Raw genomic sequence first — 26,693 nt, 5'->3', positions numbered from 1 at the left:
TACATTTTGTTTATAATATTTTATATCTTATTGAACGATATACAAAATTAATTATTGCATTTTAAAAGTTTTGAGAAGAGACACGAATAATGTAATTAAGATATGCATATGAGATATCAAGATGATATTGGAGGAAATAAAGTGCAACTGGCTCAATGTCTCAATTTACTAAAAATTCACAAAAATGATCTATTGTGTCCACAAAACTTTAAAAATTTTCTCATACCATTATAAATAGAATGAGAATCGTGTACACTTTGTTTTTCATGTATTTTTTTTTCTGGATGAACAATTTTTTTCTTTTTGAAAAACGATTTTATTCTTTGAGAAATATTGACATTTTATATGACATCCATACAACATAATCAACACAAATGACATATAACAATAAAACATGTTAACGCTAGGGTAAAAACTCATCTCATTGCAAAAACACTAAATGATCAAATGAAGAATATTATTTAGTAATATTTATTTAGCAGCATATATAAAAAATCGACCAAATAACTTAAAAACAGTGTTTGATATCAGTTACATTCTAACATTTCTCTCAATCACGTATCTCAGTTGACACAAAGAGTCTGAAAATATCTCTATTCTAAATGGGAGAAAGAAGTTTTATATGAACTTAATATTTATTAATAATTTATTTTTATTACATCCATCTCATCTCCCTTTGTCATCCCATTATTATCTATCATTAATATGGTAGATATTTTCATGAATTTGACTGCAATGTATAAATTTAAGTAATTAAAATTAAATTAAAATAATAAATAGTTTGATTGAGTTAAATACACTATTAATGACCTTTTTAAACTAACATAAAAAATGACTTAAATAACATCATGAATATGACGAATTGTAAAAAAAAAAAAGTAAAATAGTAAGCTCACAAATGAAAGTCATATATTTAAGAGATATTATTATTAATAGATAATATATTATTTAGGGATATTTTTTTTGCATCATATATCGAAATTGACTAAATGCTTAAATATTTGCATTGAAATAACTTACATACAAACATTTTCTCTTAATCATATATCTATGTTGATACATAAATAGTCTAAAAATATCTCTATTTTAAATGAGAAAAAGATGTTTTATATGATCTTAATATTTATTAATAATTTAATTTTTTTCAGTCTCACTCTTCTCCATTCGTATTTCCAATATTACCTTAATATTCGGAATATTAACAATATTTTAATTTATAACATTATTTTAGTAATTTTCTATGAATTTGATGTCAATGTTTAAATAACTAACGTAGAAAATAATTTAATGTTTAAATATGTAACATGTAAACTAAATGAAATTTCAAATATTAGCAATTTTTTTAAATACGTAACATTTAAACTAAATGAAATTCAAAAGTAAAATCAAATTAATAATTATCTTGATAGAATTAAGTACACTATTAATGTTCATATTAAATTAACTTAGAAAATGACTTAAAGAACCTCATGAATATAAGAAATTGTAAAATAAATGAAAGGGTAAAATAATAAGCTCACAATAATGAAATTCAAAAATAAAATCAAATTAATAATTATCTTGATGGAATTAAGTACACTATTAATGTTCATATTAAATTAACTTAGAAAATGACTTAAAGAACTTCATGAATATAAGAAATTAAAAATAAATGAAAGAGTAAAACAGTAAGCTCACAATTCAAACTCATATATTTATAATAGTATTAGATATACATTATTGGAATCCTCAGGACAATTCCAGGAGAGTCAATCGATCTTAACACCACTTTTATTCTAGTAGTTGTGTATAAAATTTAAGGTTGCTGTCAGGACACTCCGGTGCCATAGTTGACACTTTGCCTTTGCAAAGATGAGACTTCAAGGAAAAACACATTATGCTGCTGACGACTGTTATCCAGCTAGAGGAACATATAAACTAGAGTTGATCTCCCTCACTAATGGGGCTTCAACCATAAAATTACTGATGCGACGTATGGCTCCGGAAGGTCCCAGTTCTTGGATATGCTGGTGAACGCTTCAACTTTGGTTTCTTTTCAGGCACTGAAGACTCATCCGAGTAGAGACTATAAGGGGCACCCGGAATATAATTATAAACTACAAGAGGTGTTCTTACGGCATGAGTTCCATCACTCCAAGTAATTGCTCCTGACATAATCGGCTGCTGTGAAATGGTAGGTCCAGTGACCTTAACAGTGAACGACTGTGTCTCCCCAATTTCTGAGAATGTCAAAACCGATGGTTCGATGGTGACACTAATAAGCGCTGGCATGTACATGGTGGCAGTATATGTTGAGTTTGCAGCACCGACATTGGTCACTTTTCGAGCAAAAATACCTGTGATTTGCTGTCCGTCTTCTACATATAGTGAGAATGAAGGGTAGTTAAGATCCCAGGCTCTTCCAAGAATGGTATTGGTACACGTGCTGTTGTCTCCGGTGACGAGTCTCAGAGTGGTGGTGTTGTAGCCTTGTTTGCATAGGAAGTTGATGTAATCTGTTTCTGATACATCGAAGACTAGCCCCGGGTCGATTGCTGCAGCAGGGTTGATGTGTCCTGATCCGTAGGCAAATTCAAGGTCTCTGTGTCTTCTTGGATCCATAACATAAGCTGATTTATCATGAAGAAAAACAGTGTCACTTTTACCACATTACGGGTATGCCTAATATAAGATTGCAAAAGATTTTTTATGAAGATTTTGCTCGCTGAACCAAACGGATCTTCGTGCATAAGCATCCTGTTCACGAATTTCTTTGTAGGAGAATCAAGAAAGGGAATCAAACCATTTCTTCTTAGTCATAAAAGTTTGTTGAAGGTTTATGCCATTAAGGTTGTTTCTGAATCACCTGTTGTCATGATTGCAGACTTAATAGCAGCAGGAGACCAGTTCGGGTGAGCCGCTTTAATATAGGCAGCAGTAGCACTTGCATGGGGGCAAGACATGGATGTGCCTGAGATAACGTTGAACAGTACACTCCTCGTATCACCATCATAGATCGAAGGTGGTGCCAGTGGTGACCATCCAGCAAGAATATCCACACCGGGGGCAGTAATATCAGGCTATTTTATCATGAAAAAATGCAAGAAAATATTCTCAGAAAGATACAACTGGCTGGAACATACAAGTAGTCAATCAATAACCTTGAGGATATCTGGGGAAGTAGGATTCGGCCCTCTCGAAGAAAATGAAACTACCAATGGAGCCATAGCATCTTTCCAAGTCTCACCAACCAAAATGGTCGCCACAGGATAACTAAAGAGTATGCAAGAATTAGTGAAATTTACTTAAGGAGCCTTTAGAAGCAATTCTGGAGAAAGAATCGCTTACTGGGTTGATCTTATGTAATCAAGAACCTTTCTGCCATCTTGGGGACTGATCAATGTAGCTGGTAACGGATAACTGAATGCATATGTTGGATTAATGATCAATTCATCGGACATAATGGTTCCAACTCCATTGGCTAAAAGAATTGTGGAACCGTCTTGATGAGCTTCACAGAATACTATTTTCCCAGCCAACGTGTCAGCATTCATGGCGTCTTCGAAGCAATATCTTGCAAAATCGGGACTAGAACCAGCAGTATAGTTCACCGCATCTCCTCCCCATATTAAAGGATAGGTTGTTCCATTCAAATCGTAGGTGTTAATGGAGATCCCCTTCATTTTTTAGATGAAATTAGTCAAAAAATGATCAACTGCAAATACCTATCGATGAGGAGGATCCACGTACGGAAAATTCCAACTTACCGTCAAGATTTCACCATTTCCAAGTGCCAAGTTAGAGACAAATCTTCTATCAATTGTGCTAGCAGCAACAGTCAGTGTCCAAGGAGCATAGTTTGAAATACTAACAGGGTCAGGGCCATCATTTCCGGCTGAATTAGAGACCAAAATCCCATTCTTCATGGCGTGAAATGCTCCGATGGCTATAGGGTCCTCAAAGTAATCTTCGGGGCCCCCTCCCAAAGAAACCGATATGATATCTACTCCATCTGCAATTGCATCATCAAATGCTTTGAGTATGTCTGCTGTTCCGCATCCATTCGCCCAGCAAACTTTGTACACCGCAATTCTTGAATAAGGCACTCCTCCGCGTGCTACACCCTCCGCTAAGCCGAAAAAGCTCGTTTCTGGTAAGTACACACCAGCAACTGTTGATGATGTATGAGTACCATGCCCTTCAGAATCTCTTGGAGATGGGATATCTGTTTCATAGTATGAGTTGTCACTGTTGTAGTATCGTGCCCCAATCAGCTTGCTGCGACAAAAAATGAAGTAAATCCTACGGATTTCTGATGTCTAATTTAAGTAGTTACAATCTTGGGTGCATACTTGTTGCAGGTGAAATTTTTTGTCTGGCATGTACCCTTCCATTTAGCTGGTGGAGGAGAGCCATATCCTGTGTCATTGAAACTAGGATGCTCCGGCCAGGCTCCTACAATTTGTAGATACACGACATAAGCAGGTATTTATAGGATTTTCAGTACTAGTGAAATTTCAAGTACTTTTATCTGAAGAAGCTACTGCCGTTGAAGTAGCGTGCAAACTCATTAAGTAGAAAGGTTAATAAATTAACATATCCGTTTGTTTACCTGTGTCGAGTAGTCCAACAATGACCTCTCCCTCTTGAGCAGCTCCAAGTTTTCCCTGGCTGAATCCCATGAAATCCCAAGACCTTGTGGTGTGTAGTTTTAATATTCGGTTCGGAATTACAGAAATTACTTCTTTCATTTCTGCATCCATTTTTCATGTCACTTTCTGCAAAAACTACATACATACATATTTTTTCTCATGTTTATTAATTTGCTTCTTTGAAAATTATAGTCTCACTTGATATGCTTTCTGCCTCGTCTTTTGTAAGTTTTGCGGCAAATCCATTGAAACTTCTGCCATAACTATATATCAACGACTCTTTGGCCGATGAAGCGCTGTAATCAGATATTAAAACTTGAGTGACAGAGCAATAGCCCCACTCAACTGATCAAATAGTTTTTTATTAAAAAAAATATAAACTTTCGTCCCCGATTCCATTAATCTTGATGTATACTCGGAAGCATTCTACCTGCCAAGAACACTGTGCAGCATGGAGAAATGTGAGGATGCAACCGAGCTATCATCTTGAAGCCGATCTCCCATGTAAACCACATGAAGCTACATATAAAAAGAAAAAAAGAACGTCGATAAAAGGCGATGAATCAACAACGCAACGGCCCTAACCAGTTCGAGTTAGATATACCTTTCTTTCATCGCATTGACACTGAAGCACGAGGTTTATAAGAAACAAAGAGTACAAGAACAAAAGAAACCCAGATTTTGCCATCGAGATTATCTTATTATCTCTACTATGGTTAAGTTTAATTCCATTTTGTATTTTAACATCTGAAGTATATATAGCATGGTTCCTTGAATCGTTTTCTCCGAATGTCACAAGAAATTTAGCTGTAAAAGTTTTCGTTGGGCAACTTGTTTTTGATATTATCGTTCATTTCTAATGCCTAATCATCCTTGTATCATTGACGGATAATTTTGTCTCAAATGATTTTGTATGATTTAATTTGGGAGTTTTAAGAACATAAAATATCCTATATTTTGTTTCTTTGTTACTCGTTTGTTATGACCCAGTGAACGTTGTGCAGTAGATAGCGGAATCGCTGTTTTCTTTTTCATATATATGGAGATTTGAACCGAACAACTCTTCGGTAGGTAAAAGCTAGAAATTATGTCATCAAGTCAAGAGGTTTGTGACGAATCGATTATTTTTACAAAGAAAAAAATGAAATTTAAATTTCGACCTTCCGCTAATATTTTCCCGACTGTTATTATATTTTTACTAAATATGTATGTGCGTGATTCAGTGTGAAGTAAGCAAGAAAGATATAAATAAGTGGTACAAAGTAAGTGTAGAATAATTCTATTTTTAAGGTGTTGAACTCGCTCGACTGCTATAGAAATAGGCGGAGGTGACCCTTTTACGTAGACCATGTATCCTAAAAGATCGCTTTTACTAATGATTTCTGCAAAATATTACATATAGAAAATTAGGCCAATAATTTAAGCACGGAAATTTTTTGTGTGTGTGTGTGTGAATCGTGGTTCACATTATGTGTATATTTCCTAGCTAAAAAAAATAAAGAATGGAGTAGTTTTTATAAAACTTTTAAAATAAAAATATTATTTTTTAAGTTGTAATGATAGGAGAAAAAAGTTTATAAATAAAAATATTATTATAATATAGTAAAATCGTGCGGTTAGTTTGATGAGATGTCAAGTGATATTGAATTATTAAATGAAGTATACCATACAAATTGTCTTCGACCTTTTTCATACAGGAATTCTATGTACGGATCAGGATCATGACATGTGTCATTTTTTAACAGGATTATGTAAAAAATACCACATGTCAAGATTATGGCCCGTGCAAGTACTACCTACACCGAAAGTATTGAATTTTCTCCGTGCAAGTACTACCTACACCGAGAGTATTGAATTTTCCCCTAACAAACGCGGGAGTGCCTATAGGAACCTCAATTTTTTTTATAAAAAAAGTGATACATTGATCGGGAAAGATAGTTTGAGAAATGATCTTTTGAATTGTGACTTTTTTTCCTTTGGATATAACAAGGGTGGGGGATTTTCTTCTAACTAAACCCAAGATCTCTTGAGTGTTCATCCGTGCCAATAGACTAAGACCGCTTGGATCTTGAGTTCTCTCATAATTGTCCGTAAGCCAATAGATCCTTGGTTGAATTGTGACATTTTAAGAAAAACAAAAAAAATTGCAAATGACCTTCAAAAGTCTCTAGGTATTCCAATAAAAGATATAATTTTTATTTTAATTTTTTTGTTCTCTCAGACGTAAAAAGAATAAAAATGGCGATTTGAAATATACATCTTTAATCATATATATCTTCTTCTTTCTATATTATTAAGCAAAAGACCATCATAATAATCACAATGGTAAGTTAGTAAGTTCAAGAAATTTACAAGTCTAACTTTATTTATATTAATTTTTACTGAACACAAATAAAAATTTAGATAAAGAATAAATTACACCAATATTATTATATTTTTTAAAAAGTTTTATTTCACATAAAGTTATAAATAATATTAATACTTAATAGATTAGTAAATTTTTGCTCTTGAAACATTTTTAAATAGATTGACTGCGCTAATTACGAATCTATTTACTCTTTTCATTTTGAACACATGTCTTCAACACTTCAACTATTTGCCTGCTAATTCAACTTAGAAATGGAATTCAAGAAACCCACAAAAAATAAAGTACAAACTAAAATAAAATTGAAAAAGGGAATATCAATTTCCAATAAGCCAAAAGGGAAAAAGAAAAAGAAACTTGATCATTTGCTGGTACTTGACAATGAAACAAGGTTATTTTTGCACGTGCCAGAACAAGTAGACACAAGAAACCGAACCATTCAGATTTCAGTGGCCATTGGCGAGGGTGCCGTTCTCACTAGCTTTCTTGGAGTAGAATCGTCTGTACTTGGAATCCACTTCAGTGAGATAATATGTGCCTGGTGCAAGAACACTGCAATCCTTGCTCGTTACAAAGTCCTTGCCTCCGTACCTATGCTCCATCACCTTCATAGTTTCGACGAATTTTTCGGGAGGGAACTGCAGGATTTATAATCATTCATTTATCAGAAAACCAGAAAATATTGAATCCAAATATTGGCAAATGCACCATAATGCATAAAATATATAGTTTGGTGGATTAAATTTTGAGTCGAGGGAAAAATAGCCTACCTCCTGCCTTGACTTTCAACTTCTCTGATATATTCATTACGGATGCAATGTTTGACAAGTTAAATGGGAGTTGAACCTCGTTAAGACGGACAGAAAACATGGATGATGAGAGACCACTCCCATAGGAAAACAACATCACTCTTTGTCCAGCCTGAAATTAGGGGGGAAATATCAATTCCAAGATCGCAAAATTTTGCTTTTGCTAAAATTATCGAGGCTACAAGGATTCTAAATGAGCATATTGGTTTGTACTTTACCAGAGTGCTATGTTTATTGTGAATGAGGGATGCAAATGCAGCATAAATCGATGCAGTGTACATGTTCCCGACTTGTTTTGGTACTAGGGTAGATGGCTGCACTTTTGAATCATAAAATGGTTTTGCAACTTGTTGGGACGCCTGCAGATATAGTAAAGTTAGGGTGGAAAACGAAATTTTGGTTAATGGAAATTTCTATAGTGATTCAAACCTTCTCAAGATCACGGCTTTGATAGCTTTCATCGCTTGTTAACGATGCAAAAGGTGCAAGTTTTTCCTTCGCAGACTCGTTAATAGAGCTGAAAATCAATAATAGACAAAACAACTAAGCAGAAACCTTTTAAGCAGATTACTGCTCGTTGAAGGCCAGAGAAAGTTATTACCTGGCACTCCTTAAAAAATCATTGAATAGCAATCGAGCGAAGCTTTTCTGTACTAGCTGCATTTTTCGAGTAAAAATGTTAACAAAACTTAGATCCGGTAGTTCTAAATTTCAATAAGAAAAGAAAAACACAATTTCTTGTCAAGTACCCTTTTTCTACATCAACTACCTTATTGTATGGAGAATGGAATACAAAGTAGTCAACATCGGAAACTGAAAATCGTTTGCCCTCAAGCTTTTCATACCTATATGCATGATATGCAGTTAAGAACCTGGTGACAAAATTTAAGCAGGTTAAGGAGGAAGTGTAGAAAAAATTATTACTTGTCGCATAAGCTTTTGTAACAAGAATCGAGCGCCATGAGGTAACAAGTCTGAGAAAGTTTTCCATCAACAACCTACAAACATAACATTAATTGCATGAAAAATTAATAGGAACATAGTTCTGTGATTCAATCTATTGCCAAATAGTATTTATGGTGCCAAGGTAAGGTAAACGTCGAACAAGAAAATTTAATCAGTCGCAAAGTAAACTTGCAAAATGATTAGCACAATGTAAAAGGGAGGTAAAAAGGGATTTAGCAAATACAATACACGAAGTATATGCATGGTTGTTAAATAGTCGTAATGGTTCTTAACAATTATGACCCATGTAGAAATACGACCTTGCATAGGGTCTATATAGAATGAGACAATGCACAGTTTTGACCGTAAAAACAACTAACAAAAGTAGTAGTTATTAGAGGTTAAGAGGAAGATTACCGGATATTCACTGGCAAGATCGGGCTTGTAAAAATCATATGCATGAGCCATGTGACTTGCCCTGAGCTTACTTTCGAAAGAAATAGGTGCATTTGGCCCTATAAGCATGGCAATTGCAGCAGCTCCCCCAGTTGGTCTAGCTGGTCCCTCAGCATAGACCTGTTACAAATAAATCGTTGGTAAGATATTGAAAAACAAACACATTTATTGTTTTAATTTAACACTAACGTTTGTGAGATGACCAGATAATAGCGACCTTATCATAAACTTTAATGAGTTTTTACAAAAATGTCACCTCCTATTTTACATGTTAATCTAGAATTGGAAAATATGTGATGATAACTGTCATACCGCACTGTCCGTACAGACAACGAGGCCATATCGTCCATCCCACGAACTACTTTCCACCCAATTCACACAGTTAAACAAAGCAGCAGTTCCTCCATAGCACGCGTTGGTCGAATCAACACCTTCTATGTCAGTATTTCCACATTTCTGTTCATTCGAACGGACAAAGACATGGATGAATACCCTAAACACTCTAAAAGTGAATGCTCAGACCACATGCCTCTCAATACCTCAAAAATAGGCATCAAGAAGGTTTTAATGGATTTGCTCTTATCAAGTACGGTCTCACTTCCAACTTCCAGACGACCAATCTGCTTTGGATCAACCCCATACTTCTCAAGGAGTGAAGAGACAGCGGTCAAACTGAATGTCAAAGAGTTAACTAACAGTTACCAAGAAAGCAACTAGTAATCAACTAATTCACAAATAGTTAACCACATTAACCTCCCACCAGATTTCTACTTGACAATTTTGAAACACAAACAACAAAAGGTGGCAGTTTCCATCCATGAAACCCATTAAGCGTTTCAGTCCTTCCAATAATGCAATTACAATGACGCAAAAGATATATAATTCGTTATTCATTGTATAGTTTCTAGCAAATACAGCAGCATGACAACCTTTAAGAAACAGAAAAGCAGCACATGCCTTAACATTTTGAATATTCTCTTGCTTAATTACAAAGGGCACATCTCACAATGAATTTGCAAAAAACTTCAACCAACTTCCCATCCGATAGCCTAGTTGCAAGTGGCAAGATGTTCAGGAGTTGGTCGATCATAACTTCAACAACTATGTCTGCTTTTTTGTGTTGGCCAAGTATTCTCATACTTGTCAATCATGCTTTAAGAAAAAGACGGTGTAGTCTTTACATGCAATCTGCCAAGGTTCTCAATAATAAAATCCTCTTTCCCCAAGCCTCTCTTTAGTATTTGTTAACATTTGCAACAACTGAATATCTATTAATTATGACATATAAATTAAATTTTTAAAATGTTAATTATTAAGGAATAAACTATATGATTCCATCACCCAAAAAAATAAAAACATTCAATTTCTCAAAAGTGGTAAAGAGAGATTGAGGAAATCTCTCCACTCCCTCTGCTTACTCAGCGGTAGAAAAATATGCGTTATTTCCTCTTTTTCCCAACTTTCCAACATTTAATATAACTGAAGGAGAATTGAATACCTCATGGAGATCACATCTTCAACATCAGTACAAAATGCCATGCAATCTTGGCCAAGCCCAATTGTATATTTACCCTTGCTTGCTCCATCATGAGCCTCCAGCACTTCCTGCAGCAATTACACCATTATTCATTAAAGGGCACCGAGATCTGTTTTCCTTCATTGCAAAACAATCAAGGATTGCAGTAACAGAATAGAAGAAAACCAAGGAAAATTTCTGAAAAGCGAATCTGAAATCACAATCCTAGGAAATACAGGCGTTAAAAACTATGCGACGAAAACGGATCAAAAGTTAATGGCTAATAACATCAAAATCATTAGGCTGGTCCATTCTAGCGATTTTATTCCCCATTCAACGTCATTCTTGAATCCCACAAAATTTATTGAAAAAGACCAAAAAAATAGAGGCCAACAAAAAACAAGACACACATACAATCACGCCCGCAACTCTTCCCAGACGTGTACCTACATGGCACGTTTGATTTCCCGATTCAACTCACGTGCAAAAAAACAAACAACACCCAAGATAAACGAAAACACAAAATCAAACCTGCTGGATGCAAGTAGGAGGAAAGTAAATTTCCATCGCGAGAATTCCAACGTTCTTGGGTTGCAGGGCCATCTCTCTTTCTTCTTCTACCCTTTCCTGGCTCAAAAATGCAGGAAAAAAAACAGATCTAACGGGCCAAGAAACTAGTATTTCCTGAGTCTAAATTCAGGATGTATCCACAAAGACAGGCGCGAGTGAGTAGGAAAACAGAAGTGGAGAGGGTATAAATGGGTGGCTGAATATTTCAATGGCTTCTTTATTTATAGGAGAAAAATAAAAAAGGAGTTGTAAATAATATTACCTAACTAGTAGCATTGATTCCATTTTATTTGCTTTTTACACCCCTCTTTCCACTCATCAGCCAAATTCGGAACTAGTACAAAGTCCATTACCATTTTTTTATATCAAGTTGAGTTTGTTCAAAAAAATATTGATACAAGAAATCGAACTTAAAGTGTCTCTTCTATTCCGATCCTTGGTCCTCAAAATGTTTATGTAAAATGCATATAACGATATACATATTGGAGAAAAAGTGAGTTTCTGACTCAACAAATACAAATATTGAATAGTTTTCAATCATATCGTTGAGTACAAAGACATATAATGTCTTTTTTTATCATAGCAATAAAATCTTTGTGTTTGGGTCATTATATAGTTTAAGAAATTGAAATTACAACATTATCATCCGTTACAATTTTTTAATAAACCGATAAACATTCAATTTTACGCATATTGTACAGCGGCTTTAATCGGAACCCAAAACCAAAGAGCAAAAAATCTCCCCATTCCCGATCATCTTAATAGAATTAACTCCACCTCAAAGTTAAAACATAGCGTTTCATAGCTACTGAATAACTTGTAATTACACTAAAGTTTCATCAGAACTTTCACATTTAATATATAGTTGACTTTCAAATTTTCTTTAATTTAGCTAAAGAAGCCTATTTTTTTCTCACTTTTTATCTCATATTTAACTTTTAGGATGGCACTTGACATATTGAAATTTTAGGCATAAATCAAATTCGTGAAAATTAAATTAAGAACTATAAAATATATAATTTGAGAGGCAAACAGATGGCCCCGACGACAACAATTATAAAATTAATGAAAAATAATCAGAATTTTTTATTATTTTTAGGTGGCAAATCTATCACATGCACTGAGTTCCATTTCTTGAAAATTGGTATAAATATTCTGAATTATATATCTGTCGATGAGGACAAATTCCTTGTGTCTGTTTGAGTATTGTAATTATAACAAATCCATAATATATATATATATATATATATATATATATATATATATAATTTATCCCCAATCAAAATAGAAAATACATACAATAACTGGGGGCATCTTTACATTAAAAGGTACATAAAAATAATCATAGTCCACAGAAAGAATGAGATGATAGACAAAAAGTAATTCAAAAACAATCTCTAAAAATATTTGGCGATTGCTGTTTTGTCTACCAATAAAAACATATCTTCAATAGCTCTAATTTTTTTCCCTCTCGGGATACCAAAAATTGAATCTTATTAGTCTAAGGAAGTATATAGAATCACTAAAAAAATTTATTGGCTTTTAATTTAAAATAATATATTTTGTTTTTCAAGAAAAAAAATAAAATCTAAAAGCTCTATTTTGTTTATTATCACAATTTATATTTAGTTAGTAACAAAAGAAAAATATAATTATATATTTTCATATTAAACTAAATAAAATTATTTTAATAATAAAATGTTATAAACTAAAGTTATAGATTGAGGTATTCAATATTCAATATAAGCAAAAATTTAAATATATTATTAATAATATATAGGTATACACAATGGAGGATCCGAAACGAGTGTACTAAATCCTAAAACTCGTTTGTTAAGCATGCTTAATCAGGTCTAACGTGCTCGAGCGCATAGGTGGATCTATCTTGTGGCTCGAGGGTGCCACGAACCCCAAAAAATTTTTGAAAGTCTTACTGTTATACACAAAAATAAATAAAAATTAGTATGTATATTAATAAATTACTTTGAGTCAAATTATTAATCAAAGTATGCAACTTAAATGTAGGACACTGGCTTTCTATACTAGACTAGACTAGACTAGACTAGACTAGTGTTAGATGGTTCAATACCTCTCATTATTATTTTCGAGGATGGAACTTATGAGTTATAACCGATATTTTTCGGTCATACTGAGTAAATCTTTGAGTAAATAAGATGATTTGTAAATCACGTCAATCAGATAAACTGGACAAATTCTGTGTGACGAGCTTATCAAAAAAATAAGGAAAAATTTGTGTGAGACGGTCTCACGGGTAGTATTTTGTGAGACGGGTATCTTATTTGGGTCATCCATTAAAAATTATTACTTTTTATGCTAAGAGTATTAATTTTTATTGTGAATATCGGTAGGGTTACTTGGGACAAATTCTTTCTTTTTTCTTCATTAATTAACTAGCATTTGCGATAAATACAAATTTTATAAGTAACTACATATTATACCTAGAAGAATAGACAAGCTACAATTCTTCGTTTTTTTTAAAAAAAAAAAAACAGTCGTTCTTTTAAAAAATTATATGTGAAAATATAATTAAAAAGAGTTCAACAAAATTCGCATACGTATTTCATATATTTGATTCACATTTTGAAATCGATTCCGAAGATATGTCGGTATCAAATTTATTGTTAAATTGAATAAATGTCGGGCGGCGAAGTCAAGAGAGGTGAGGTCCAATCATGTCAGTTTTGCGTATCTTCCATTAACTAATACATTTTTCACGCAATCAAATATCAAAGTGATATTAGTCGCAGTTTTTATATTCTTAATATATATTTTATTTTACAAATTAAATCATTATCATATTATTTTTCAATTTAAAATAGTGCTGTATTATAAAAGGTGTAACAGTCTGAGATTTGCATCTTCTACTGTGAGATGACCGTAACAAATATTTCTATAATCGAATGGATTTTTGAAGCAATCTACTTTAAAAAAAACAGTTCAATCGAACAATATAAATTGAAAAAATGTTATGTTATATAAAACAATAATATAATATAGTAAATAAAATATTTTAAAATCTAGATATTTTAATTATGTATAAAAATAATAATAAAAAATATTTATCAAATTTAAAATCTAAACATTATATATAATCAAATTTAATTATATCTATATATTTTAAACAAAAATAAATCAAAATAAGTTATAATACAACTAAAATAATATTTTTAACAAAATTCAAAATTATATATATATAATCAGAAATAAAATTTTAAATATAAGATATAATTTTTTACCAAGTATAAGAAATAATAATAAAAAAAGTTTGAACTGATCTAGCCGGTTTTAAACCGGATCATGATCGGTTCATCGGTTCTAGATTGATTTGCTTGATAAATTTTTTTATATGTTTGGTCTGAACCAGACCTGTGACTGATCGAACCGACCGATCTGGTCAAGTTTTAAAAACACTGAGCACACATGTGGTGTCTGCATTTTTTGTATACAAAATTATCAATTGATGATGATCTTGTGTGCCTCTCATATTGTTGTACGAATTTGAAAAATTGTCAGTTGAATTGATAATTGACGGTTTTATGTAAAAATTGCATAACATCACATAATGTGTTTATCCCTTGGCGGAGAATCCAAGTCCACACAGCCTAATGTCCTACATCATACATTTGTATCACTTTAAGCACCTCAACTTCGAATTTTTTCTTCGGTATACATGCAGGGAATTTGAATGATTAACCACATCTATCGATATGTTGAGATTTGGAGATAATTACTCGATTTTGTTCATAACTTGACTTAATTATTGGCAAGATAGAAAATTGCGACTTGGATTTTATAACAAGGCCGCAGATTTTAAACGTTACATTTCAGTGGCACAATCTAAAGGGGCACGCGCATTCAATGCAAGCACTCTATAAATCTATGCGGGTGGCTTGCAAAGAGTCGAGACTTAATTAATTTGTTTATATAAAAATAAAGATAATAAATTTCGGGGTCCATTAATTGATTTAACATTTAACTACGAAGTCTGCCACACTACTGAAGTTTAGGTACTAAACGTTTTTTTAAAATAGAATATTTTTCTAAATCAAAATTAGTGAATTACTCTAAATAGTAGTATGAATGAATGGATATAGTGGCTAAAAATCTACTCCATAATTGAAAAAGTTAGACAATTTGAAGTTCCTGAGATGGTAATGGAAATTGATTCAAAAAGTAACATAAAAAAAATTGTATGAATCCACTAATTATTTTCCACGAGAATTCTAAGAGATCGACAAATTGACTTGGTTGGTAATAGCCCAAGCCGGCTTTTACCGAGTATTTCTTATCCTTTCTACCTATCCAAAAATCTCAAGTCTTCACTTCCAGTTCTATCGAGTGGTATATCACGAATGCAAAAACTTGTGTGAGACGGTCTCACGGGTTGTATTTTGTGAGACAGATATCTTATTTGGGTCATCCATGAAAAATCATTATTTTTTATGCTAAGAGTATTACTTTTTATTGTGAATATCAGTAGGTTTGACCCGTCTCACAGAAAAAGATTCGTGAGACCGTCTCACAAAAGACATACTTTATCTAGAATTGTTTCAACTATTATATAGGAAGTTTGTGAAATAATGTAGGGATAATATGCATTCATTAGTCTTACATGAAACATGACATATCAATTGACCCCACGTTTTTTTTCGATTTCATCTTACGCTTATATTATACATCGATCATCATCTCATCTCATGAATCGAACGGTATCTATGTATGAACAAAACACTTTTTTCTCTCCATGTTATTTTATAAAAATCTTCTTTCATCCGCTTAAACATCAAATTAGGTTTTTATTTTTTAGAAAAAAATCATAGGTTAACTTCCCAGAAACAAAATCTAGAGGGTTATTATCATTATTATTATTATTATTATTATTATTATTATTACTACTACTTTGCATTTATGATACTACATCTTGTATTCTAATTTTAAAATTTAGCCAAAAAATTGTATGAGACGGTATCACGGATCATATTTTATGAAATGAATCTCTTATTTGGATTATCCATGAAAAAATATTACTTTTTATGCTAAGAATATTAATTTTTATTGTGAATAACAGTAGGGTTAAATCGTCTCACAGATAAAGATTCGTGAAACTGTGTCACAAGGTGACCTATCCTAAAATGTAAATGCATGGTTCTAATAAAATATATAAATTTGTTCATGCTAGCGACTTGATTTAAAAAGGTACATGTGTTGAGACTCGTACCTATATATATTCAATCAATACAACTTGGACCGCAGAGAATTGGTTTATTATGAAATTCACATGTTCGCATGATTGTCTGCAGACCATAAACTAATGATTAATGAAAGTACACCAGACTTCATAATTATTAAACCAATTTAGCTCCAAATTTTAATATAATACAACTTAAAAAGATTGAGAAGAATAATAATAAAAAAAGGATGTAAGAATAATACGATTTTTTTATTAAAAAAATATTATTACCGGTTCGGCTTAAAGTTTAAATGCATAATGGATTTAAGTTGAAATCCTACGTTTATATATTGAAATTTAAAAAGAAAAGAAATATAAAAGATAAGATTTGCAAGATTATGATTTTATAACAATGGTTGTGGTAATAAATGTAAAATGATATTATATTCAAATTGTGTGAGTGCGTTTGGATCGGCATATCATAATTCAGATATATTCCACTTCCAAATAAAATAAAATAAAATAAAATCCTTGAATTCGAAACAACATGATTAAGAAGTTACGAGAACAAAAGGGAAAAAATCCACTACAAAAAAAATGATTTTCTGTGGCACGTCATCAACAGCGTGTATTAAAAACACGTTGCGAATACTACTTTTCACGACGTGCACCCATATGTGCGCAGTTAATAGTGTTGCACTTGATACTATTAACGACGTGCATTAAAAGCACGCTGCGGATATTACTATCCGCAGCGCACAATAAAGGCACGGCGTTAATAGTATATTAACGGTGTGCATGTTTATGTGTGCTGTTAAAAGTAAATCATACTAAAACCGTCGCTAATTTAAAAGTTGCGACGTTTTCCACATTTAGCGACGGTTTACATGAAACCGTCGCCGATTTAAATCGGCGATGGTTAATAGATGAATAGCGACGATTCGCATTAACTGTCGCTAATAGACATACATAAAAACCGTCGCTAAAAAAATCGCAAATATTTCCGTTCCATTTTCTTTCACAACACTTAAAATTTTTCTCTACTTATACGATTTTAGTTTCGATTTAAATACCTGTTTTTGTTTCAATTTTTGGTTAATTTTTTAATTGTTAATTAAGATCATGAGTATTATTATAATAGTTGTATTGTAGTTTTTATAAAAATTTATTAAATTATAAAGTAATTTTTTTTTATTTTTACGCAAAATTTAGCGACGGTGTTGGAACTGTCGCGAAATTATAAAATCGTCGCTAAATTTAATGACTGTCGCTAAATTAGCGACACTTTGCGGTTTTTTACAGTCGCCGATTTGCGACGATTTTGTCAAAAACAGTTGCTAAGATTTTGATTTTTTATGATTATTAACGGCGTACATTGCACGCTGCGGTAAGTATTATTAACAGCGTACATATGCACGTCGTTGATAATAGTATTAACAGCGTGCACATGTACGCTGCGGATAATCTTGAACTTTTAACCGCTTGCAACTTTGCTGCGTGCTGCGGAAAGCCATTTTTGTTGTAGTGAGAAGAAGAAATGTCGTTTGTGATACCTTGAAAAACATGAAGATGGTGAATGATTTTTACAGGAAATGAGAATCAAGGCATGTATTAGAACATTTTTTCCTTAATAAGAATTTGTCTCATCTCGATATTTCGGTTATGTGGTAATCATCTCTCAAGATATAATAATTATTTTTGCAAATACAATATTTTGCGAGAACAACAACTAGAAATGGAGTATAATATCTTTTGTGTAGAAAGATATATGAATAAGTAAAATGAGTGCATGAAAAAATGTCTTCAAAATCTGATGGCTAATCTGTTAAATAGATCCTAGATCATGTACTTAATGTTTTCAACGGGTAGAGACATGTCTTCTCATCATGTGAGACGTCTCTTGGACCAAAGGACATCAAAAAAATCATTAAAAAACATTATTAATTTGAATAAATTGATGTATGAAAACTCGATATATGAACACACATGTTCGTGAAAACAGTCGACTGGGCGCCCTTCACCACATGGTGTACCCCACGCTGGGACAACCACCTAGCGAGGACCACCCTGCCTGGGTATTCCAAGCAACGCCCCAACCCAGATCATGCTCTTCGGAAAATTTCCAGACAACTCTTTTGCATGTTGTGAATCCGGGTTGGAACTGATCTGATGCTAACTTTTTTGAGTTTTCCTTAACTTTCTTACTTAGTTTTCATTCATTAAACCTATAAATTCCAACAAAAAATACATGGGACAACGAGCATGGATTCCATTAGACTAAAAATTAAATCTTACTCAAATCTAATTCCGAACGCAGGCGAAGAGAAATTAGATGAGCAAGAGCACCGACAGGTCAATACTGGGCCATATATAAATAATAAATGGTCCAAAGTTGGGCCATCTACAATGGGCCCGAGTGACAGAACGCAAACCAACCCACATCAAGCACTAGATTTAAATGGCACGCTAGTAATCATAGGTTTGACCCATTTCTCATTTCTCTCAAATATTTTGATGTTTTCGGTTTAATTTTAAGCACACACGATTACTAACTTATATAACACGTAGACCCGTCTCACATGCCAAAAATACTATTAAAAAAACTCATATTTAATAATTCTGGATAAATAATATAAAATTTCAAGTTATCTTTATTAGTATGTAATACTTGAGTACCTCATATTAAATGTTTTGAAGTGTATAATTTGTTATGTAACTTTGATGATTTGAACTTATTAATAACTAGTGCACCGACGTACGCGTTGCGTGCTTGTATAATATTTTTTATAATTCATTTGATTTATATTTAAATGAGGATCAAAATATAATTATAATAAATAGTTAAGGACTATACTGTAATTTTGATATATAAATTTAAAAATAAATTGAAAAATAAAAGAATAAAAAAATAACCTTAGTAAAAATCGAACTTATAACCTAAACTCCAGGAAACAATGATTCTATCCACTAAACTACAAATAACTTACATTAAAATTTTAACATTTTATTAATATATATAATTATTAAAACAGACCATGACACCAAAATTAGTTACTATAAGTGTCTCAAATTTAATAAAATAGTATAGATATGCATTTATCTCTTTTCTTCCAACTTTTTCTTCAACTTCCCTATTTTATCTCAAAACTCAAATCTTTTTTCACTCTTAAATTTTTTTTAAAATATTTCTTTGCAAATTATTAAATTATATGAGTATGTGAAACTCACTTACAATGATTATTAATATATACATTATCTTATTAAATGAGAGTGGTCTAGAGAAAATATTTTTTGTGGATTATGAAGCCAATTTGGAAATTTCATAAATATATGTTACTACTTTATTTTTAATACACAAGTTAATCCAAATTTCAAAAGAAAAAAAAAACCTAATAAACAGTCTAACCACAAGTTATACCAATTTATCATTGTCGCTTAATTAATGAAAATTAAGCAAGAAAGACACAAGTGAAAAACAAAATTATTGTAGCCGTGGGGTGCCGATGTTTGGGCATCCCTATGCCACTGAAAACTTTTCAAGCGAGTTTATTCGAAAGATGAGCGTTGGGGTCCCACGGAAAGTGGCCCAAGGCCGTCGATAAATGAGCGCATGTGAGTTCAGAAAAAGGGATGGGGATGTTGGTGATGTTTGTTCACAAAAAAATATTGTTTTTTCATAGACCAATGATTTCAAGAGGTTTCATTTGACATTGTGGTCAGTTTTTTACATGCTAATAAGCCTCTATCTGATTGAACTAACAGATATATCATAGACAAAATGCACAATATAAATGATATATAAGAGAGGAAAAGAACATTTTTTCGCATTCATATCGTCATCGAAGATTTTTTTTTATTCTTAAAGAGATTTTGATATATTTTTGTTGTTTAACTTGTGATTTGTAGTGCTACTATCACAAGTTAGAATACGTTGCATATTAGAATACGATTGTCATATCTTATTAATATCATGTGCTGGACAAATTTATCTAAAGGACAAAAAATTTCTTGCAGATGTTATGTAAAGATTTTATCTCCAGGATACTCACTTGTGGGAGGATAATTTATCTAAATGGTTTGAAATCTAACAATCTTAATTTTCACATTTAATTTAGGCTTTGTATTTTGTATGTTTGAAGATCATATAGCAATTTTTTTGAAGAAAGATCATAAATACAAAAATATTTTACGAAACTCATTTTTCAAACTATCATAACTTATAGACACATGTGAGCAACATTGAGACAACGTACATCGTATTATAAAATTGTATATTTATTATATTAATTTCACCTTAATGGTGTTTACATATGTGTCCATGATTGGTGTCTAGGAGCTCAAACATGTGCGTGTAATATATTTATGATATGTTGTTCACGGCAAAAATTTGTGTGAGACGGTCTCACGGGTCGTATTTTGTGAGACGGATCTCTTAATTGAGTCATCCATGAAAAAGTATTACTTTTTATGCTAAGATTATTACTTTTTATTGTGAATATCGGTAGGGTTGATCCGTCTCACAGATAAAGATTCGTGAGACCGTCTCACAAGAGACCTACTCGTTGTTCACTCAACTTGTCTAATTTTGTGTCTATCAATAAGATGACACTAATATATTAAATACGATAAAACATATCCAAATTATGCATTCAACAAATAAATGATAAACACATCAAAACTTTAGATTTAATAGGTGGATTGACACCTGATGCACCTCTCTAATAACAACGTAATAACTAGATTCATGTTGCGTCAATCTGTAAATATATTCTACAAAATATTTTTTTTAAAAATTTAGCATACAAATTAATTAATAATTTTTTATTATTTAAATTGGTCAATTGGACGAGGTTGTTCATTAATTGATTAATTGATGGAGAAAGAATGAGGATTTGGAAAGACCCTACACCTCAACGGTTGTCTGATTGAGAGCAGTGTAGCGCCACCGTTCTTTCTCCACGAAATCTGCGTCAAGAAACCTGGAAACGAAGCTCCACAATCTGTACACATCTTCGAAATTTGTTTGGAACCCTATTGAAATCGATACCACTCCTAAACCATAACCTTGCTTCCCATTCTTCGATTTTTCCAGCATTTTTTCCTTTTCTTCTTGAAAATTTTCAGAGGGCAGTATGTTTTTCAGGAACCCACAAGAAACAGAAATTTTGTTTCGATCGGCCAGTTTCTGTACTAAAATGGGGTCGACCCTTTCGCCTTTCCAGTCGTATACGTTGAATGCTATTGCTGCGCCACGGTTGAGTTTTATTTTGGGGCCGAAAATTCTGATAAGAGGAATCCCGTTTCCTGAATGTGGGTGCCTGAGACAAAGTAATGCGTTTAGTAGCCAATTTATAAGGCATCTGTTTCTGCTGCTGATTAGGATTAGGCCTAATTTGTCTGCGTGATCTAAGCCGCGGAATTCGATTCCTGAATCGCCAGAGTCATCAATTTTGTTTTCCACCTCCATTATTTCGGAAAATAACGGCTGTTTCTGCTTGCTATTGGTACCGTTTGCTGGAGATTCTTGATTTCTGTCCTGGTGCGAAGTTGAGCTAGAAGGTGTTTGATGAATGGTCTGATCGAAGACCAAATTTTCAAATGGTCCCTTTGCTGGAATTAGGCTGACAATTCCCATGCTTGTGGATGATTGTCTTAATTCTGAGATACTGGATTTCTTGACAATCAGGCTGCAAAACCCTGATGGATTTTCCCCAAAAATCTTGAAAAACGATCCAATTAGGAAATCTGGTTGGAAAAGAGAGAGGCCTAAGGTTTCCATTTCCTTGGCACCTAATGCACACGCATCAAGCAACACATGCCATCCATTTTCTCTTGCTAGATTCATCCATTGATAAGAATAATGTGATCCGGTCACTCTAGATTGAAGGGGGAAAACGAATAGTCCTCGGTTTTTTGGCTTACTTTTCTTCACGATCATTTTTCTCAATCTTTTTGAGTTTTCCCTGAAACTAGGCCATGAAAACACAGCTGACAGTGTTCGGGCACCTTTCCTCTTTGCGGTATCGATCATTGCTTCCACAGCCTCATTCTCATAGTCATACACTGTGAGAAGGTTTTGATTGGACATGAAGGGATAAGAGTCTGCGAGAAGCCTAAATGCCGATGACTGGTTAGCTGTGAAAACTAACGTATAGTCCTCTTCAAGCACATTCATGTATCTCAAGATTCTTTTTCGCGTTCTGTCTTCAAATTCCGATTCTTGGCACCCATAAAGTAAGCAAGAACTCAAGTTCGCTGACTTGTATGAAGTATCGAAGAAGGGCACATCCATTTCACCCTGGGAAGGTGATACTGCTACGGATGAAGATGATGAGGCAATTTCAGCTGTTGGATTACAATCTTGTCGTTGGGAATACGAGAAAAGGCCTTGGCCAATGTAATCAAGACAAACATGATTCGAGAGGGAAAGATGGTAGTATTCCTGAGCTCGAATTTTATCGGCTAGAATGGTATTCAAATACTGTGGCAAGGCCTTTTGTAGGCAAGAAACCGATTCGGTTAACGAGGGAAGAGTTTCATGGTTAGTGAAAAAGGTATTGGGTTGAATAGAGGAGAGAATGGCAGTGGCGAAATCAGCACGAGGATTTGCTGCAGTCTTAGGAGGAGAACTATGAGGATCAGGCAAGCCAAGCAGAGGATTTACACAACAAGCGTGGAGACATGTACTTGATGCCTCTCTGATGCAATTTGATTGCATTTTTGTTTCTGATATCTGACTCAATCATAATCTTTTGTTTTCCCCTTCATATTGATTTCCCTTGTTTTCATCAACTTCCTAGGTTCCTGATCTTCATCGTTATTTATTGTAGCTGCTGCCAGAATTATCTGTAAGTGTAGCTTTGGCCAGGTTGTAGAATGAAGGAAGCGCTAGAGTTGACGAAGTCAATTACATAGCATGTTATATATATAGTGTTTTTATTGTTATTATCAAATTAAAATTCCAGATTTTGACTTGGTCTAGCTCACTATTTTTATAGATTCTTAAATAAATGCCATATGGTGTCCGAATGACTTGAGAGAGATTAAGTCTATGCCCCTCTGATTACAGATACGTATTAGTGTTTCTAGAATCAATTTGGCAGATATGCATTGTGCTGCCATAGGGGGTGACATTAAGTTAAGAGGCTTGTAAGCGGCTAAATTCGATTTTGTCTAATTCATGTGCATATACTTCATCATCTAACACCTACATTCTACGCATCCTGTGAAAATACTTACAAAATCATCACACGATAGGACAGAAGACCGACGGTATTTATGTCTACCTCTTCCAAGTTGTGGGGCATGCACATTTTCTTGCCACTCCTTTTTGTGCCAAAAAAAACTGACGACTCCATGCAGTCCACTAACGTATGATGATATCAAGTAGCAAAGTGATGCAAGGTGTAAAGTAAAGTTGATTGGTATTGTTGTTTGTTTGATGTAAAAACCAAAAAAAAAAAGAAAACAAGGAATCTGATTTTTCAAAGTGGCACGCATCATCACCGCTGGCCTTGAGCTTTCTTGAAAATGGCTTTTGCTTTTGTCCGTATGAGTTGGAGAGCCTCGTCAGCGTAAATATCAATGCATTTGCCTATTGAAAAATAACTGATCACTTGGCATGTCATGGAAGGTTTTTTCTTTGGGCCTTCTGAGTTCTGGTGACCTTTCCTAGCTGCCTCTCTCGACTAGAACACCACCATCGTCATGTTTTAAACCCAAAACTAAAGGTGAAATATGGTTAGAGATATATTATATTATGGCCACTCAATTAGTCCAATGCCTTTTTGAACTGCTTTTATTGATTAGGGTGTCCCACTAGAGGAAAAGCAAGTTTGCGTTCAATGAAACTGACAAATGACAGTAACGTGAATCGTTGGCACATTTCAAGTTATGTAAGCACTCTCTTCTCCCTTCTCTTTTGGGCACATGAACGAATTCAATAACTAAAATAAAGGAAACCTAAAAAAAAATCACATTAACATATAGGATGGGCCAAGAAATCAAAGAACAAGGGAACGGAACAGCGGGATAATTCTATTTACAACAAGAAATAGTAAGAATTGCTCCTAGGGGTGTCTAAATTGGTGAAATATATGAAATGATAATGAGTTTGATTTCCTCTATTAACACTTTCTCGAATAAACTTGTTGCAAATTACTTATTTATTGCCAGTTTACCTGGCTAGCGTGTTTGCAGACAACTCGTGTCGACGCGAAGGTTTACATTGTGTGAACCGAAAGATAACTGTTGCGAGTTTTCACGTTGTGAAAAAAGAGAAAGAAAATAAATAATAGGAATTTCAGAAAATTAATGTAAAAATTATCAGTTCCTTCGCATGACTAAATGCTCTCCTACTGGTGTAGTCACTGATGAGAAATTGACAATATTTGATAAGACCCAAATTAGAGGTAATCGTGGATCGTGAGCGATATAACCATTGGAACTTTACGAGAGTGTAGCTTTCTCCATTAATACAATTTATCATTTGCAGAACTTTGCATCGAACAAGGGTAATTGTTTTTAATGTAGTCGGACTAATAGCGATTTATCATAATTATATTTGTGTCACAAAATCGTGAAAATTAAGGTATTGAAAAACACGTGTCATAGTTATTAGTATGATCTTACATAATATTTATCACAATCTACTATGATTATTACAGATACTAGTATCTCTTGTCACGCGATCTGTGCATACACAAACAAAAAAAGCTTGTAAAAATTAATTAAAATAAAAACTTATATAGATTATTTTTATATGATTTTGGTTTTTTATAATAATAATGTGTTGATATATATTCGAATAGATTTTTTAAATAACGAATGTTAAATCAAATAAAAATAAATCTGATATTGAATAAAAAGATGAATATTGAGACCAAAGTTTGTTAGCACAGGAGTGTTAAGTTTAATAAGATACTATAGATATAAAATCAAATCACCAACAATTTGTTTTTTTTTCCATGTATAAGTGGAGATGATTGAGATCTGAGAAACGGCCAACGGAAAATTTTTATTATACCAGTTATTCTGCACACGTCAATCTTTTTTATCATTATCGATGGACCAAAGTGAAATTTGACAAATTATGGAGGGACTAAATTGATATTTGAATTTTTTAAATAAAAATAAAAATGTGTATTGAATTTTTTAAAAAAAAACAAAAAACAAAAGTGTAATATCAATATCATATAAGGGTAAAGTTGAAAAAAAAAAGTTGGCGTCCTTTCTAAATTGTTACTATCATGCCCTCAATTTTAATAAAATACTAGTTACTCTGCACACGCGATGCGTGTGTGTACAATCTTTTTTATCATTATCGATGGACTATAGTGAAATTTGACAAATTATGGAGGGACTAAATTGATATTTGAATTGTTAAAATAAAAAAATAAAAATAAAAGTGTGTGTTGAAATTGAAAAAAAAAACAAAAAACAAAATTGTAATATTAGTATCATATAAGGTTAAAATTGGAAGATTGCGTGTTGAAATTGAAAAAAAAAAACAAAAAACAAAAGTGTAATATTATTATCATATAAGGATAAAATTGGAAGAAAAAGTTGGTGTCCTCTCTAGGTAGTTATTATCATATACTCACACTTAATAATATAGTATAGATATATAAAATATAATAGATAAGCTGGAGTCTTGCCCTCTCTTATGGGTTATGGTCTATTTAATTAGTTATGATACTTAAATAATTTAAGACTGGATCTTGTAATTATTTGATATAATTATATATTGAAGGCCCTAATTAAAAACTTTGAGCCGAAAAAGGTTTTCGTATGCTTCAAGCCCATCAAATGTAAATAGATCATTTTTTCACATCGCAAATGTAAGATCTCATTATGCTCTTATTCACTCTTTAAACTGATTTCTTGTTTCGAGTTGTTGCCGGGGGCGGAGCAAAGCCGTACATGTGGTTCACAGAGCCTGAGACGATATGTTAAAAAAAACCTTGTTGTGATAAATAACCGTAAAGCTCAGTTTGCAAATTAAAAATAACCAAATAATAGATATAAGGAAAATATAATTTATGAGTTATATATTTATCTTTTTGCGGTTTTTTTCTTCGTGCGCCACAACATCAACATGACTCTAACGTAATGCGGTGTCTGTAAGGCTTTGAGATTTATGAATCTTCATTGATGTGATATTCGGAAGATATGAGTATGCATGACATGTAATGAGAGGCACTAAATGAAA

At 32.9% G+C, this 26,693-nt stretch overlaps 3 protein-coding genes across 3 annotated transcripts; all 3 read right to left on the bottom strand.

Annotated features, from left to right (window-relative positions):
* Nucleotides 1-1,721: 1,721 nt before the first annotated feature.
* Nucleotides 1,722-5,388, bottom strand: LOC142555690 (cucumisin-like). The gene is made up of 9 exons (XM_075666734.1): nt 5,062-5,388; nt 4,830-4,927; nt 4,592-4,732; nt 4,332-4,434; nt 3,747-4,257; nt 3,328-3,656; nt 3,141-3,252; nt 2,846-3,059; nt 1,722-2,609 (listed from the first exon to the last, which is right to left on the bottom strand). Exons 1-9 carry the CDS (start codon nt 5,133-5,135, stop codon nt 1,960-1,962), a joined length of 2,232 nt encoding a protein of 743 aa, XP_075522849.1. The 5' UTR covers nt 5,136-5,388; the 3' UTR covers nt 1,722-1,959.
* A 1,883-nt stretch (nt 5,389-7,271) lies between these two features.
* On the bottom strand, nt 7,272-11,502 carry LOC142555688 (hydroxymethylglutaryl-CoA synthase-like). The gene is made up of 12 exons (XM_075666731.1): nt 11,254-11,502; nt 10,705-10,811; nt 9,746-9,878; nt 9,519-9,662; nt 9,168-9,326; nt 8,730-8,803; nt 8,575-8,650; nt 8,407-8,462; nt 8,235-8,322; nt 8,024-8,164; nt 7,780-7,917; nt 7,272-7,634 (listed from the first exon to the last, which is right to left on the bottom strand). The coding sequence occupies exons 1-12, from the start codon at nt 11,323-11,325 to the stop codon at nt 7,443-7,445; spliced, it is 1,380 nt and encodes a 459-aa protein (XP_075522846.1). The 5' UTR covers nt 11,326-11,502; the 3' UTR covers nt 7,272-7,442.
* Nucleotides 11,503-21,176: 9,674 nt separating this feature from the next.
* On the bottom strand, nt 21,177-23,430 carry LOC142555687 (uncharacterized). Its single transcript, XM_075666730.1, has one exon. The coding sequence runs from the start codon at nt 23,199-23,201 to the stop codon at nt 21,387-21,389; it is 1,815 nt and encodes a 604-aa protein (XP_075522845.1). The 5' UTR covers nt 23,202-23,430; the 3' UTR covers nt 21,177-21,386.
* Between the last annotated feature and the right edge of the window lie 3,263 nt (nt 23,431-26,693).

The sequence above is a fragment of the Primulina tabacum genome, chromosome 9 (assembly GCF_025594145.1).
Source record: "Primulina tabacum isolate GXHZ01 chromosome 9, ASM2559414v2, whole genome shotgun sequence".
NCBI classification, from domain to species: domain Eukaryota; kingdom Viridiplantae; phylum Streptophyta; class Magnoliopsida; order Lamiales; family Gesneriaceae; genus Primulina; species Primulina tabacum.
The sequence above is the reverse complement of the archived record's forward strand: the minus strand, read 5'-3'. Positions and strand labels throughout refer to the sequence as shown.

Coding starts and splice junctions, on each gene's coding strand:
- LOC142555690 (XM_075666734.1), bottom strand. CDS start 5,135: ATGGGAGATCGGCTTCAAGATGATAGCTCGGTTGCATCCTCACATTTC. Junction 4,733..4,829: donor CGAGGCAGAAAGCATATCAA/GTGAGACTATAA, acceptor AAATGGATGCAG/AAATGAAAGAAGTAATTTCT. Junction 2,610..2,845: donor GTCTGCAATCATGACAACAG/GTGATTCAGAAA, acceptor ATGATAAATCAG/CTTATGTTATGGATCCAAGA.
- LOC142555688 (XM_075666731.1), bottom strand. CDS start 11,325: ATGGCCCTGCAACCCAAGAACGTTGGAATTCTCGCGATGGAAATTTAC. Junction 8,165..8,234: donor AAAGCCGTGATCTTGAGAAG/GTTTGAATCACT, acceptor CTATATCTGCAG/GCGTCCCAACAAGTTGCAAA. Junction 7,635..7,779: donor ATATATCAGAGAAGTTGAAA/GTCAAGGCAGGA, acceptor TAAATCCTGCAG/TTCCCTCCCGAAAAATTCGT.
- LOC142555687 (XM_075666730.1), bottom strand. CDS start 23,201: ATGCAATCAAATTGCATCAGAGAGGCATCAAGTACATGTCTCCACGCT.